Source organism: Ambystoma mexicanum, chromosome 8 (genome assembly GCF_040938575.1).
Source record: "Ambystoma mexicanum isolate Mex_15411 chromosome 8, UKY_AmexF1_1, whole genome shotgun sequence".
NCBI classification, from domain to species: domain Eukaryota; kingdom Metazoa; phylum Chordata; class Amphibia; order Caudata; family Ambystomatidae; genus Ambystoma; species Ambystoma mexicanum.
In genome coordinates, this window is record NC_090929.1 from 1509591910 (window position 1) to 1509608682 (window position 16773).

A 16773-nucleotide genomic window follows, 5' to 3' on the forward strand; every position below is an offset into this window, starting at 1 on the left:
GCAATGGAGGGGAGGTTCTTTTCGTTACTACTGCTCCTTTGGTAGAACGAGAGAGACCGCCAGTCAAAGAGGCCAGCGAAAAAGTACCCGTGGTGGTCAGGGAAATCGTGGTGCCAAAGCCGCTCAGGCAGCTGCCTCTTTGCCTCCAGGCACTGTCGCAGCTGCTTCCAAACAGTCATGAGGCCATGTCCCATGGTTCGCCGGTCAGGGGCAGACTGTCTCAGCATCTCGAAGAATGGCGAGCCATTACTTCAGATGTGTGGGTTCTGGAGACCATAGCCCACAGCTACTGTCTTCCCTTCCTTCAGCGGCCTCACGACAATCCACCGGGGAAACTCTTTGAACCTCTGGATCCGCTCCTTGCGCAGGAAATCCTAAACCTGCTGGAGAAAGGCGCTATTGGACTATTGCCTGTAGTGGAGAGGAACAAGGGATGGTATTCCCCTTATTTTTTGATTCCAAAGAAAGACTGGGGATTGAGACCCATCATGGGCTTGCATTGGTTGAACAAACTTCTCAGGAAGAACAAGTTCAAAATGGTTACTCTTTCTCAAGTCTTCCAGGCCCTTCAACTTCAGGATTGGTTAGTGTCTCTCGACCTACAGGATGCTTACTTTCATGTGCCGATTAATCCCAAGGACAGAAAGTACCTTGAGGTTTGCGGCTGGCAACTCGCACTTTGTTTCGGGTCCTGCCGTTCAGATTGACCTCCGCACCGAGGGTCTTCACCAAGCTAATGGTGGTGGTGGCAGCGTACCTCAGGCGAGGGGGGGGATTCACGTCTACCCCTACCTGGACGACTGGCTGATCTGGGCGTGCTTTCCCGAGAAAGCATTGGATCACCTCGGTCTCACCTGCCGCACCCACCACAGGCTGGGCTTCTCCCTGAATTTCAAGAAGTCGCATCTGACACTTTCCCAACAGCTCCAGTACATCAGGGCTGTGTTGGACACGTCCTTGGGGAAGTGCTCGCCTCCCAAGGTGAGGGCTCGTCACATTGTGCAGTTGGTGGACAAGTTTCAACAGCCCCCAGAGTCTCCCGGCTTTCGAATTCTTAAGGTTGCACGGCATCATCACATCCTGCATTTTTCTGGTGCTGGAGGCTAGGCTGCGGATGAGATCCCTGCAATGGGTTCTCTAGACGCAGTGGTTGCAGTTCTCTGGCAAGATGATGGTTCCTGTTCAGATTCCACTCTCGGTCTCCCAGAATCTTCTGTGGTGGGCCAACGAAGGGAACCTGATGAGGGGGCAACCGTGGCCGGAGGTGACTGTAGTGATGGACGCTTCCCTCACAGGATGGGGCGCTCATGCCAACGACTTTACCGCCAGCGACTTTAAGCGGTCGTTGGTCTCCGTCTTATTCCAGACTCCACATCAGTCTGTTAGAGCTGAGGGCCGTCAGGCTAGCCCTGAAGGCTTTTCTGCCCTCTGTACGGGGGAAGAGTGTCCTGATCATGACGAACAACACAGTGGCCATGCATTACCTCAACAAAAAAGGGGGTGAGAAGTAGGGTCACTTCTGTTGTGCAGAAAGGCAATGCAGCTCTGGTTCTGGGCCATCCAGCAGGAAATTTCGATCTTGGCAGTTCATCTGGCCGGATACGAAAATGCGGCGGCGGACGCTCTGAGCAGGCAAAGCACGATCTCTCAGGAGGAGTGGGAGTTGGTTCAGGCAGTCCTCCTTTTGGAGATCTTCGCCCTTTGGGGAACCCTGCAAGTGGATCTCTTCGCCACCAGTGCCAACCGGAAGTGCAGGAGATTCTGCTCAAGGGAATTTCCTCTGAGAGGAGCCTTAGGAGATGGATTTGTAGTGGATTGGTCATTCCCACTTCTGTACGCGTTTCCTCCGGGCCCAGTCATTCCTCAAGTGTTAAGGAGGTTACAGAGGTTCGGATCACCACATGATCCACATTGCTCCGGATTGGGCCAGGAGAGCATGGTACCTGGACTTTCTAGAAATGTCCATCTGTCCTCCACGCCGTCTGCCTTACCGAGAGGATCTGCTCTCGCGCGAGGTGGGTCGGTGTGCTCCATCCAGAGGTCAAGACTCTCAACCTTCACGCTTGGTATCTGAAAGGTTGAGTTATAAGGATTGGGACCTCCCGCATGACGTGATGGAGTGGTTGCTTTTGGCCAGGCGGGCGGCAACCAAATCCCTGTACCGTTGGCGTATGTTTTGTGACTGGTGCAGAGGACAAAACGTTGAGCCTTTTCAGTGTTCCATTCCTGTGGTTCTATCTTTCTTGCTTTCTTTGGGCCACAGGGGGCTTCAAGAAGGTACCATTAAGGGTTACCTGGCGGCGCTGTCTATCTTCAGGCGCTCGTCTGAAGAATGTTCTTACTTTAAGATTCCTTTGATGTCCCATTTTCTTAAAGGGCTCACTAATGTGTTCCTGCCGTCCCCATTCCAGGTGCCGGTTTGGGATCTGAATTTGGTCTTGAAATTCCGGATGGGTCCTCCATTTGAACCTTTGCACTCTTGTCCTTTGAGACTATTGTATTTCAAGACTGTGTTCTTGGTTGCAGTTACTTCATCAAAGCCACCCTTTGCCGTGTTCCACAAGGATAGGGTTGTACTGAGAGTGTGTCCTTCCTTTCTACCTAAGGTAGTGTCCGAGTTTCATTTAAGCCAGAAAGTGGTTCTTCCTTCTTTCTATCCTCCTCATCCTGGTAAGGAAGAGGAGCGACTCCATAGGTTGGAGCCTAGGAGAGCTGTGAGCTTTTATATTTGTAGGATGTCCAGGGTCAGAGTGTACGATCAAACTCTTTGTCGGGTATGCTGGACACCGATTGGGCCAGGCTGTTACCAAACAGACCTTGTCCAGGTGGATTAGCCTCACCATTACTGAATGTTACCGTTTGGCGGGCAAGGACCCTCCTGAAGGGTTGCAAGCTCATTCCATTAGGGGTGTGGCTACTTCCACAGCCCTGCAGTGGGGAGTTCCTATTAGGAATATTTGTGATGCAGCCACATGGGCTTCTATCTGCACCTTTGTTAAACATTACTCCCTGGATACGCTCCATGGTCAAGATATGGCCTTTGGTAAGGCGGTTCTTTATTCAGCTATCTGATTGGGTACTCTAAATTCTTTTCCCCCTCTCCATTTTCTGGTACTGCTTTGGGAGTCTGTCAAAGATGTGGAATACGTTGGAGGACACAATACATTTGAAGAACAAGTTACTTAAGTTACTTAACAACTGGTAACGTTCTTTCGACTGGATGTTCCTCCAACGTATTCCACATCACGCTACCAGCCTGCCCCTCTGGAGAATTTCCTATGCTATTGCAGCTTACGTTCCCGCAAGGCTATGTGCAGTCAAGCAAGCATTGGGTATGTGCATGCCACACGTTATGGGGGAAAAAACATAAACTGAGGCTACGGGCGCTGTGCGTCCTATTTATAACATCTGGTGATGTCGCCCTCGACAGAGGCCTTCAAGGGACATCAACCCGACACCAGAGACACAGGACGCCCACTGCCGAAAATGTTCCCGAAGTACACAGCTGTGGACATTACATGTCAAAGTTGTGGAATACGTTGGAGGAACAACCTGTCGAAAGAACGTTACCAGTTGGTAAGTAACTTGTTCGTCTTAACCAAGTGTGTCCTCAGTCACTTTATTTGTAAGCAATGTTTGTGTTCTTGAATGTGTTCCTTATGCTGAATTCCTGTTAAAATTAAGCATTGACTCTTGAATAGGCATTAAATAGGCTTTTGCCAGGCACTACCACATAATGCCCTGGTACTAGCGCAATTTGCCAGCTGTTGCCATCTTATCACCATGTAGTTCCATTAGGGCATGCCTATCATGCGCCTACACAAAAGACAAAGTGGTTGCCTTTGCCAATGCTTGTTGATGGCCTTTTTTGCCATTTCATACGTTTCCAACATTTCTCTACATCTCCTAGAATAGGTTGTGCATTTTAGTCACCTGCTAAACTGTGTGCTACTGCTTTAATTATTGTCTTTTAGACATAATACTGTTTTTGCAATACGTTTAACGTGCACCGTCGCTATTTCTTGATGCATAACTTAGTTAGTTTCTGTGTATGAGTGTTTCGGGTAATATATTATGTAGACTCCCTTTGTGACAACCTGTATCTTACTGCTACCCCACTCCTTTCCTTAGCGTGAAGCCAGAGTGCTCAGCGACCATTGTCAGGGGGAGGACTAGTTTGAAGGAAATCCTCCCTCCGATCTGGTCTTTCCAAGCCCTCACCTGACAGGTGGGCATCGCGATTTCATACTATGGCGACCTCGAACATTGGGATTCTGCATCATACACAACATTGTGGAGGTCAAGCATTTGTGATCTAAGAACCTAGGGCTGGGCGTGCGTGCTGATGGGATTGTATTCTTGCACCCACATATGCATTCTGCAAAATGTAATGTACTATAATGACTCACCGCGCATTCTTTGCTGTATCAGGTCACCGTTCCTAAGAAAAAGAAAACTCGTGCCCCCAAAGAAGAGGATGACAGTGGAGTTGAGGTGTACTTTCGTGAGCAAGATGACGATGCGACCACTCAAAAGAAATCGAAGGTGATGCTTAAGGGGGGGCACCGCAGTGCTGTGGTTAAACAGTAATGCAGGATGTGTAGCAAACCTAAGGTGATGCTTAAGGGGTACAGCAGTACTGTGGTTTAACAGTAATGCAGGGTGTGGAGCAAACCTATGGATCCAAACGGATGGCCTGTGTATTTCTTGCAGCCACTTTTGCTTCGTACGGGGGGCAACCTGGGCAGCACAAGTTTTGACTTCTAGGTGGCATACGTTGGGACACATTTAAACAAGAGCGGGAGTCTGTCCACGTATTGGGGGCAGAATTGCATATCCCTGAGAAGGCCCACTCGCCACCACTTTCCGTCAGCCGCTAGAGGGCGTCTCTTTTAGAAGCTGGTTATCCGGATGGAATGCCCCACCTGCGCCTGGACTGTCATTTTCAATGTCGTTAAACATTGCATTCCCCCCCCCCCCCCCCCCGAGCCCCCAAATGCTTTTGTTGGCAACAGCCTTAAGTTCTTCCCTATTCCCTTCCCCTTGTCTGATGCCCCCGTCTTCTGTGCGAGGTGAAGTTATGCACGGGTTGAAATGTAAAACGCCTGCCGCTCTTCATAGGCAATTTTGATCCATGTTTCTTTATTATTTACACGAATGAGTTGAAAAGACTGTTTTCACAAATCATTTTAATGTTCTACCAACAGCCCAAGAAAGCTGCGCCGGTTGGGGCTGCAAGACTTCAGACTTCTTCCAGTTTCGCCTGGGATGTCGGCTTGAACTCCCTGAAAGGGTCCCAGCCACAGAAGCCGGAAGCGGAGACTTCGGACAGCGACGAGGATGAGGACGAGGAAGAGCAGCAGTCCAAGGTGCAGTATTCTCAGTCTCAATAAGCGGCAGGCTTTCAGGGGCATGTTAAAAAAACAAAATAAAAAAAACACAGCCAGTTTGCGCCATTTAAGCTAATGTGTCTGTGCCAGTTCATTCAGCCAGGGCGGCAGGGCGTGCTGTGTGGCGTGTAGTGAGAGGTATCTCTTCTAGCAGTCACAGAATAAATGCATCCATTCGGGTAATGGAAGCACACACACATCCACTGAACCGCGATTGAAGAGAAATGATTTGCACTGTGTAGCCACAACTTTTATTTTCAGCTAGTGTATGCGTGTGTCTACAAATGTTCATTTTCAGAAGTCAAATCCATAGAAATGTTTAGCACAAATACAATAGATTTGAAGTCATGCACACACAAAGTACATTATTGACGTGACGGTTCCTGACTTGCTTCTTTATATTCACACAGAAATAGTTAATAAAAACGAGCACCTCTTAAAACAGGTTTCAACATAATTCGAAAATGTAGAGCAATCTGCAGGGCTCTTAAGATTTAAAAGGGAGGACTTTGCTTCATCACACTCTCTGCAATACAAGCGGTCGTTTTTACAAATTAGTAAAAAAGTAAAGCCGAGTTTCTTCTATGTAACCTTCACAGAAACACTACTTCTGCATTGCTGCAACGTTCCTAGACTTTCCAATTTAGTTGTCTAGCGGGATCGGACCACATTGAATAGCTGTATATAATCTGGCATCCTGAACACACACTACCTAAAGTAGACGTACAAGGCTGCAACTCGTGGGTCACCATATGCTCAAGAGACGCTGCCAGCTGAATTTACTTCACCGAGGTTCCTGCTGTTAAACTTAATATGTATTTGGCTACTTTTTTTAACGTGCGACCGTCCTCCGGAGCTCTTCCCAATCTGGGCCATTCAGAAGATGTGAACGATTTGTACATGACTTACCCATGCCGACCTCTTTACATTGCTTACATTGCTACTGATCACTACATCACCAAATCGAGATTGCTGAACATGGCCTACTGTACCTTCACCATTGATTTCACTCCTTTTCTCCAGGCTTCCCTGGTAGTTTCTAGAAGCGTGCATTTTGAACCACTTGTGGAGCAGGGTTACTGTATCCCACTATTCAGAGTCATGAGCTTACTGAGCCATCTGTGTAGCACCGTTATGCCTTGAAAGCTACTTCTGTTGACGAAGAAGGATCAACATAGATGGCTCGAAGGAGAACATATGGGTACTTTTGTGGGATTTACAAACCGCACCTCTGCACGTTGCATGATCTTATGGTGTTCAAGGTGTCTCGTGTGATCAATTTTGAGCTGGGTGTAGCAGGGGTGCAGGCTCGGACTGGCAAATAGGGCAATGCCAAACCAAAAAACGCAAAATGCTAGTGTGGCAAAGTTTTTGGTCAAAGTGGGCAACAGTTTGATAAGTAACTTCACCATGCGGCTATTAGTTTTGAACAGTGTTACTGAATTAGTTTGCTTTACAATGCACAATTTGCATCAGATTTGATCAAAACCCTCCCCCTTGGATACTACTCAAACATTGTCACAAAAGGAATGAATTGCCGTTTGTTACTGTCCACCAATTTTTCATTCGTGCCCAAGACAGTGTTATGCCCCAGTCCAACCCTGCAGGGGTGTCACAGTATATATCTGTAAGGGTCAGTCAAGTGTGTAATCCTGGGTAGAGTGTTAGAGTACCTATAGTACGTTTTGGGTTGGCCCAGATATCTTGCACCTAAAGAGTAATGAGTATTTGTAACGGTTTATTGAGAAGCCACCCTCAACACAGGGTGTTCCTTCCCTCCCCCCACTCAAGTGGTTATTCAACAAACTGTTTAACAGATTCTTTTTTAGCCCTATCTCAGACACTAGCTAACAATGAGCCAAGAACCAGGCCGGTGTACGGGAAATATATTGTTATTTATTTAAATTAACCGTAATAGAAATTAGCAGGAAAATATTCAAAACACCACTTTATCCATGGCACAACACAATCCACTTCTCTCAGCATAAATAAATAACAAAAGTGAGTTAAAAAGAACACACAAACCATTGTACTCTTTCTGCCAATTCCACTTCACAAAATAATTACACTGATCAATAATATAATTTCTGATGTTTGTTAATCTGCTTAGAATCACATGCTGTGCATAGGTCCGATTTCCAGTGGTCACTGCGGAGTATTGCATTTTGTTTTTCGTAGTCGAAAAGGGGACGTCGACAAGGCGTGTCTGTAACACTATCCCTATAGTGACGTGCGTTGTACCCATAATCCCTCACGCGTCGAGGTCCCTCAGATTGTTTTTTTCCGCCCAGCTTCTGGTCGCCTTATGCGGAGCTCCTAGAGAGACATTGCAAATACTTACTATCGGACCTCGGTCCTTAATTATACTTATCATATTGTTAAAGATCCCTCCCCTCGACGTTAGCTGTGAAGCTGTTTCTCCGCCGAGCAAGTTTTCGACGGAGGGGAAGAGACGGAGGAGATCCTTCGGCGCTGCCGAACACGTGGCCTGGCCTCGCCGGCCAACATACAGTAGGGAGAGTGGGGGTTCGAACTTTTATCTTCTCTTTGAGAATGTCTTTCTTTCTCCCCTATCTTTCCCTTGGGGTTGTTATCACCAGTTATTATTGCCTCAGCTATGGAGAGGACACCTTTTAAGTTTTGCCCACGCTGTAGGGGCAAATACACTTGGAAGGACAAACACAAGCTCTGTAATCGTTGCTTGCCCCTCGATCATAAGGAGGACAGCTGTGCGGCCTGTAAACTCTTGAAACCAAGAACTCTTAAAGAACGCAAAGTTAAGAGGTGGGCGGACTACGCTATGTCGAAGTCAGTTTCCTCACCCGCCGCCGCTGTTACAGAAAGTGACGAGGAGGGTGATAACTCGACGTCCGTTACGGAAGTCATTAACCCCCAGAAGGAGCGCTCGCGCTCCTCGACGTCCGTCCCCGGCCCCGAGGGGCTCGGCTCACGCCCTGCTCATGGGGATGAACACCCCGGCGACAGGGACGCACACAGACCCCATAGGCCTAAGCACACAACCCACGGCTCTTCTTCGTCGAAGACGAAGGATCCATCAGCGCCGAAGGGGACGCAGGGCACTCCGGCGTCTACCTCAGACCGTAAGGGTCTCAAGCCCCACCCGCAGACGCGACCAGCGATTGGGCTTTCATCAAACACGGGCGCCACCCCAAAATCATCCGACGTAACGCTCCATAGAGTGGCCGTCGAGGAACAATGCGTAACGCAGGCAACGTCGACACCAGAGTCCTCTACTGACAAACTCGTTGTCGAGAGCCTGGCGAGAATTGTTTCCGAAGACACACGTAAGCGGACGACAAAACAAACGTCGAATACCGCACAAAAAGCTATAGAAACGCCGAAAAAGCATAAGAGTAGCCAGGAACTGCCCCTTTCATCTAAGGGCACTTCGGAACTACCGGAGGGCTTTTCAGATGGCGACGGAAACCTTTCTTCGACGTTGTGGGAGCGTTCTAAGCGTTTTGAAGGTGAAAACACTGATTTTCCCCCCTCTAGACTATTCAGGGGTCCCCATGAGACCCTTGAAAGACTCCATTCTTGTATGGAGAAAATGGAATGGTTTTTGGGAAACCAAAACCCACCCACACCCAAAAGACTAAGAGAATGGCCCCAGGATGACCCTAGGGTCAAAATTCCTAGGCTGTTTCCCTCTTCTACAGCCGTATATGACCTCACGGAAGAGGAGCAATACCTCCAGGAAGATGATGAGTGTTTGGGTGGAGAGGAAGAACATGAGGAAGAGGGGTTTGAAGAAGATCCTTACACTAGTGCAGGAGCTTTCGAAGAAGATACAACTACCTCGCAGCCTTGGCAATCCCCATCAGTGCACTCAGACCCTGATGTCTTTCACCCTTCTCCTCCCAAGGATTCACCTATTGGAAACACCTCTCCCATAGATGACCAACCTTCACTTAATGCACTTTTGCGCAAGGCAGCAGCGCATTTTGAAATAGACACAGGGGAGACTCTTCCTGACATAGACTTTGTAGAGAAAGTTATTAAAGAAAAAGCCCCTGTTAGTCAGTCTATTCCGCTCCTGGCTTCTATAAAGAGAAGAATAACTCCTTCCCTTTCCAATCCTGCCTTAGTCAGAGGGGTCAACCCTCGGATAGAAAAGCTCTTCAGCCCTTCGCCCTCTGACCCGTTGTACATCAGAGGCCATTCTATTCCGGACTCCCTCGTAGTTACTAATACAAGGAAAAGAGCAGGGGTACCACTATCCACTAGTGAGGCACCACCTGACAAAGAGGGCAAAAAGCTCTACGCACTTGGGAAGAGAATCACGACGTCCGCCGCCTTTTCAACTAGGATTGCAAATAACAATTCCCTACTAGCTAGCTACACAGATGCACAGTGGAGCAAGCTGCGCAGCGAAGCAGAGGACACACCAGAACCCCTGCGTTCACGCCTGTTAGCTACAATCTCAGAGGGAACTCTTGTAAACCAGGGCATCGTAAAGAACTCCTTAGATGCCGCAGAGACGGCTGGCCGTTCCCTGGTTCAGGGAACACTTCTCAAACGCCATGTCTGGCTGCGCAATTCGGGATTTAAGCCGGAAACCCAGGCTTCCCTGATAAATAAGCCCATAGAAGAAACACATCTGTTTGGGAAAGCAGTTGATGAGGCCCTATAGAACATGCGAAGAAAGAGTTTGATACCATCAAAACTCTTAACCAAATTTCTAGGCCCCTTAACAGACGCGGCTATGGCAATAGACGCTCCTTTCGTGGCCAACGCCAGCAGCAAAACCAACAGCAATTTTACTCTGCTACCAACTGGCCCTCTAACCAGGGTAACAAAGGCCAGTTCAGTCAAAGAGGCCAACGCCGTGGCAGGGGAAGAGGTCGCGGCTCCAGCCCCAAAGGTTCCACGCCCAATACCAACAAATGACCCGAAGATTCGGGTCCCCTCCCATGCATCACCGGTCGGGGGCCGGCTAACATCGTTCCTTTCAGCATGGGAGGGAATATCGTGAGACCGCTGGGTATTATCCACCATAGCCCACGGATACTGCATCGAATTCAACGGTTCCCCGAAGTACAGACCCCCACGGAACTGACGCATGACACCGGAACACCTCACCATTCTTCTACAAGAAGTAGAAGAGCTACTGAAAAAAGAAGCTATAGAGGCTGTCCCCCTATCTCAGGTAACAGAAGGTATTTATTCTGTGTACTTCCTTGTACCCAAAAAGGACTTAACCATGCGCCCTGTATTGGATCTGCGCCCAGCGAACAAGTTTGTCAAACCCCAAAAGTTTCGTATGGTGACCTTGCAGGAAGTAATCCCACTGTTATCACAGGGGGATTACATGACAACACTGGACATGAAAGATGCATACTTTCATATTTTAATGTTGCCAGCGCACAGAAAATACCTCAGGTTCAAGATAGAGAACAAACACTACCAGTTCAGAGTACTACCCTTCGGGATAGCATCTGCACCAAGGGTATTCACGAAAGTACTGGCAGTGGCAGCGGCCCACCTGCGCAGGTTATCCATCCCGGTATACCCTTACCTCGACGACTGGCTCATAACAGGGGATTCTTACGAAACATGCTTCTCCAATACCCAAAAGACTGTAGACCTTTTGTTCCAACTGGGCTTCTCCATCAACGAAAAGAAGTCCAGCTTAGACCCCAGCCAAATCAACCAATTCCTAGGGGCTCTAATTCGAACAAAGGACGGCCTCGTCTTCCCCTCCAACGAGAGGGTCCAAAACATGCTGTTTCAGATCCCCCATTATGTGCCAGGTCGAGAGGTGACGGTACGCAAAGCAATGCGCTTGCTAGGAATGATGGCGTCATGTATTTATTTGGTACCTCACGCGCGCCTGCGCCCAATGCAAGAGTGGCTCAACAGCCAGTGGTGTCAGGTCAGCGGACAATGGGACGATCTAGTGGTGGTCTCGCAGGCCTTGGTTCTCTCGCTACGGTGGTGGACAAAAGAAAACCTGTTATTAGGGAAAACTTTTGCCACACCCGCAGTGGGAGCCACTCTAACCACAGACGCATCCCTTACAGGATGGGGGGCTCACCTATCCCATCACACTGCTCACGGAGCGTGGACTCTGAGCTTAGCATCCAAGCATATAAACCTGCTGGAACTACTAGCGGTGTTCAAAGCACTGAAAGCCTTTCAGGAACACCTACAAGGAAAGACAGTGATGGTCCTCATAGACAGCACCACAGCCATGTACTACCTCAACAAGCAAGGGGGCACTCACTCTCCAGGACTGTCCAAGCTGTCCCAGAACATCTGGAAGTGGGCTCTCAAACACATGTTCCTACTATCACAACATCTACCAGTGGAACTCAATCTGCTAGCTGACAAACTCAGCAGAGACTTCCCCCTGCCCGTAGAGTACGAATGGCGGTTACAAGAAGACATCGTCGTCGACGTCTTCACACAATGGGGTTTCCCAGAAATAGACCTGTTCGCAACTCTGGAAAACTCTCAATGCCAAGATTACGCCTCCAGGTACCCCCAGAACCAGTCCAAGGGGAACGGTCTATCGATTCCATGGTCAGGGATATTTGTTTACGCTTTTCCCCCCCGACTCCCCTTCTCAACAAGATAGTGCACAAGATGCACCAGGAACAAGTTACCATGATACTGGTGGCCCCTATGTGGGCCCGACAGCCATGGTTCGCTCACTTGTTGGAAATGTCTCTCACAAGACAGGGGAAGGACACTGCACCTATGCCCTCAGACCATGAACTTAGCAGCCTGGCTCCTGAGGTCATAGAATTTGGACATTTACAACTTCCACAGAGGTGCATGGACATCCTCAGAGAGGCCAGAAAGCCTAACACTCGTCACTGCTATTCTAGCAAATGGAAAATATTTGTCATCTGGTGTAGAGGGAAGAGTATCAACCCCGTTGACTGCTCTCCCACACAAATTATTCTGTACCTGACCCATTTACTGGACTCGGGTCTAATATTCAATTCTATTAAAGTACACCTGGCAGCGCTTTCTGCTTACACCACTTCACAACTCAAAGTATCGTGGTGGAAGATCCCAGTAATCAAAGCCTTCATGGAAGGGGTAAAGAGAATACACCCTCCAATAGCAAACCCAGCTTCCGACTGGGATCTAAATGTGGTACTCACCAGGCTCAGGGTGTCACCCTTTGAACCCATGCACAAGGCAACTCTTAAAGATCTCACTCTTAAGACTGCTTTCCTAATAGCTATTACCTCCATTAGGAGAGTAAGTGAACTACAGGCCCTTTCGGTTTTAGATCCCTTTGTAACAGTTCACAAGGATAAAGTGGTTCTACGCACACACCCAAAGTTTGCACCGAAATTCATCTCCAAATTCCATGTCAACCAGTCTATAGAACTACCAACGTTCTTTCAAAATCCTTCAAATCTAGGAGAAAAAAGCCTGCATACACTTGATGTGCGCAGAGCTGTCATGTTTTACATGGAAAGAACTAGTCCACTGAGAAAGACTAATCAGTTCTTTGTCTCGTGGCAGCAGGAAGAGAAGGAGATGCAGTTTCAAAATCCACTATATCTAGATGGATTGTACAATGCATCACTCTGTTACACTCTTGCTAAGAGAGAACTACCCTTCAAGCCAAGAGCACACTCTACTCGAGGCATTGGGGCATCCATAGCATTCATTGCAAATGTTCCCCTTGAGTCCATCTGCAAAGCGGCAACCTGGAGTTCTGTACACACCTTTACAAAACACTACTGTCTAGATGCCCACTCTAGATCTGATTCCCAGGTGGGACAAGCAGTATTAAGACATCTTTTCTCTACTGTTCCTTCTCACAACCCACCTCCAACTCCGGGTACTGCTCGCTAGTCTATGCACAGCATGTGATTCTAAGCAGATTAACAAACATCAGAAGACAATGCATTACTTACCGTAAAAGCATTTCTGATGGTTGTATCTGCTTAGATTCACATGCGCCCACCCTTCCTCCCCGCTCGGATGGAAGGAACATAGACATCCTTTTCTATATCTCTTTTCTGTACTCCCGTCTAGAAGGCTACCTCAGGGCAGAAAAATACAAACAGAGGGACCTCAACACGTGAGGGATTATGGGTACAACGCACGTCACTATAGGGATAGTGTTACAGACACGCCTTGTCGACGTCCCCTTTTCGACTACGAAAAACAAAATGCAATACTCCGCAGTGACCACTGGATGTCGGACCTATGCACAGCATGTGAATCTAAGCAGATACAACCATCAGAAATGCTTTTACGGTAAGTAATGCATTGTCATCGGCCAAACTTTTGGTTTAAAATAAACACAGGGTGATTTATCGCTTTTTAAGGACCCCTCCACCCCACCCCTTTGCTTTGGTCTATGTTGGGAAGTCAGACGGAAACATTGGAATGCTTGGGAAATTTTGGAATTCAGACCCCCCCTTACTGAAAGGCATGTGTTGGGGAAGCTGGATAAAAAGGTTGGACTGATTTAAGAACAAAGACACCCCTCTTCCTTAAAGAAGTCGGGGTCAGCTGGACAACAAGATTTACCCAATTAAATTATAGGCTATAGTTTTCCGCACACACTGGGAAGTGAGCTTTGTTAATTTCGAATTTCAACAGAATTCACCCAGTAGTGTTCTGCCAAATGGGGAATTAATTAAATTAATATTGTTGGTTGTATAGGCTAAAGATCTACACAATTTTGCCCCACCACCCACTATAAAGGGAAAAGATTCAATGCAAGCAGACCCCCCCACCTTTTGGTTTTCCAGGTCTTAGTTCTACTTACGTAGCAAGCTTTTTTTAAGGTTCAGGAAAGCCAACTGCATCTCAGGACACTCTGGAAAGATAGGGCAGGGTTCTGGTCACTCCACTCCCAAAGATGGCCTCCCGCTATCCACCACAGGACACAGCTTTGAGGCCTTCCTAGAAATAGACTGCTCCACCCAGATGCACACTCAGCAATCTCCTTTGGTATCTCCTTACAGCTGTCAGGCATCACCAATTTTACAATGTTGGGGAAGTACCCTGCAATAATCCCTGCCACTAGGATTGGACCGTTAACCCACGCTCTCCTTCCCAACCCAGCCTCCACGTCAGGATTGGTTTAGTGGTCTGTAGCAACATATGTCTATTCCCCTTTGTTCAACATTTTGGCAAAACTAGTTATGTATCACAACTTCATAATTTTACTAGCAAGTGATATACCTAACATATTTTCTGATTTAGCTAATCATTGAGAATTAGATAAGCCGACAGCCAAATCCGTACGATGGAGCATGGCCATGTGGCACACTTATGCCGTTTCCATAAAAATCACAACAGTTATGAAGATGTAAGTTATTAAGCATATCCCTACTTGATGCATTATATATCCCCAAAATAGCCTGTAAATTACATAAAAATGCTACACATATGAAATCAATCCACATTATGGTTGCTAAGAAAAAGGCTTAAATAATACTCCTTTTAAATTAATTGTGAATGTTGATGTGGTACAAATGTCAATTTCTGCCTTCCGGACATTTTTTTCACTGGGTCAGCCTGTGACCAGGGTTTTTTTGAGTCTCTCTGAAGTAGGTAGTTTGCTCTTTTGAAGTTGCAGCCCCCATTTTCACACGTATTAGTCGTGCTCCAGCCAAGAGTGACTTTTGTTGTTGTTGAAGCCCCTGCTGTCAGAGCCAGTAGATCTGGAGAACACTGGGCTTTCAACACCTTCAGCAAGACATTTTATCACGAGGGTGAGGAGAGTCATTAGATGGGAGATGTAACATCCAGGCTGGAAGTTGGAGTTTTCCTTTGTGAAGTTTTGCCCACAGGCAGAAACAGGGCTTGCCTTGGGCTGACGTTTTCCATGCAGACAAAATGGGCACTTCAAATGTCACTGGAGTTTTGTAGATGAAACATAATTTCTGATGTTTGTTAATCTGCTTAGAATCACATGCTGTGCATAGGTCCGACATCCAGTGTTCACTGCCGAGTATTGCATTTTGTTTTTCGTAGTCGAAAAGGGGACGTCGACAAGGCGTGTCTGTAACACTATCCCTATAGTGACGTGCGTTGTACCCACAATCCCTCACGCGTCGAGGTCCCTCAGATTGTTTTTTTCCGCCCAGTTTCTGGTCGCCTTTCGCGGAGCTCCTAGAGAGACATTGCTATACTTGCCACGGACCTCGGTCCTTTTGTCATAACTTAATATACTGATAACGATCCCTCCCCCTCGACGTTAGCTGTGAAGCTGTTTCTCCGCCGAACTGATTTTCGACGGAGAGGAAGAGCGGAGGAGATCCTTCGGCGCTGCCGAACACGTGGCCTGGCCTCGACGGCCAACTTACAGTAGGGAGAGTGGGGGTTAGAACTTTGTCTCTTCTCTTTGAGAATGTCTTTCTTTCTCCCCTTTCTTTCCCTTGGGGTTGTTATCGCCAGCTATTATTGCCTCAGCTATGGAGAGGACACCATTTAAGTTTTGCCCATGCTGCAGGGGCAAATATACTTGGAAAGATAAGCACAAGCTCTGTAATCGTTGCTTACCCCTCGATCACATAGAGAACAGCTGCGCAGCCTGCAAGCTCTTAAAACCCAGGACTCTTAAAGAACGTAGGGTTAAGAGGTGGGCGGACTACGCGATGTCGAAGTCAGTTTCCTCACCCGCTGCCGCTGTTACTGAAAGTGACGAGGAGTGCGATAACTCGACGTCCATTACGGAAGTCATGAACCCCCAGAAGGAGCGCTCCCGCTCCTCGTCGTCCGTCCCCGGCCCCGACGGGCTCGGCTCACGCCCTGCTTATGGGGATGAACACCCCGGCGACAAGGACGCACACAAACCCCATAAGGCTAAACACACTACCCACGGCTCTTCTTCGTCGAGAACGAAGGATCCATCAGCGCCGAAGGGGACGCAGGGCACTCCGGCGTCTACCGCAGACCGTAAAGGTCACAAGCCCCACCCGCAAACGCAGCCGCGACCAGCGATTGGGCTTCCATCTAACACGGGCGCTACCCCAAAAACATCCGACGCAACGCTCCATAGAGCGACCATCGAGGTACAACGCGCAACGCACACAACGTCGACACCAGAGCCCTCGACGGACAAGATCGTGGTCGAGAGCCTAGCGAGAATTGTCGCCGAAGACAAACGTACGCGGACGACGAAACAAACGTCGAATACCGCGTCGAAAAAACATAAAAGTAGCCAGGAACTGCCCCTTTCTCCAAAGGACGCTTCCGAACTACCTGAAGGCTTTTCAGAAGGAGACGGGAACCTCTCGTCGACGTTGTGGGAGCGTTCGAAACGATTCGAAGGCGAAAACACTAATTTCCCCCCTCTAGACTATTCAGGGGTACCCCATGAGACCCTTGAAAGACTCCATTCTTGCATGGAGAAAATGGAAAGGTTTCTAGGAAA

The 16773-nt window shown here is 48.2% G+C and overlaps 1 protein-coding gene across 1 annotated transcript in view; it reads left to right on the forward strand.

Moving 5' to 3' along the window:
* Positions 1–16773, forward strand: part of PDCD11 (programmed cell death 11) — a 1291633-nt gene that overhangs the window by 1136253 nt on the left and 138607 nt on the right. The window contains exons 30-31 of the mRNA XM_069611704.1: positions 4432–4545; positions 5208–5369. Coding sequence (XP_069467805.1) covers positions 4432–4545; positions 5208–5369 — 276 coding nt within the window. The remainder of the gene's footprint in view (positions 1–4431; positions 4546–5207; positions 5370–16773) is intronic.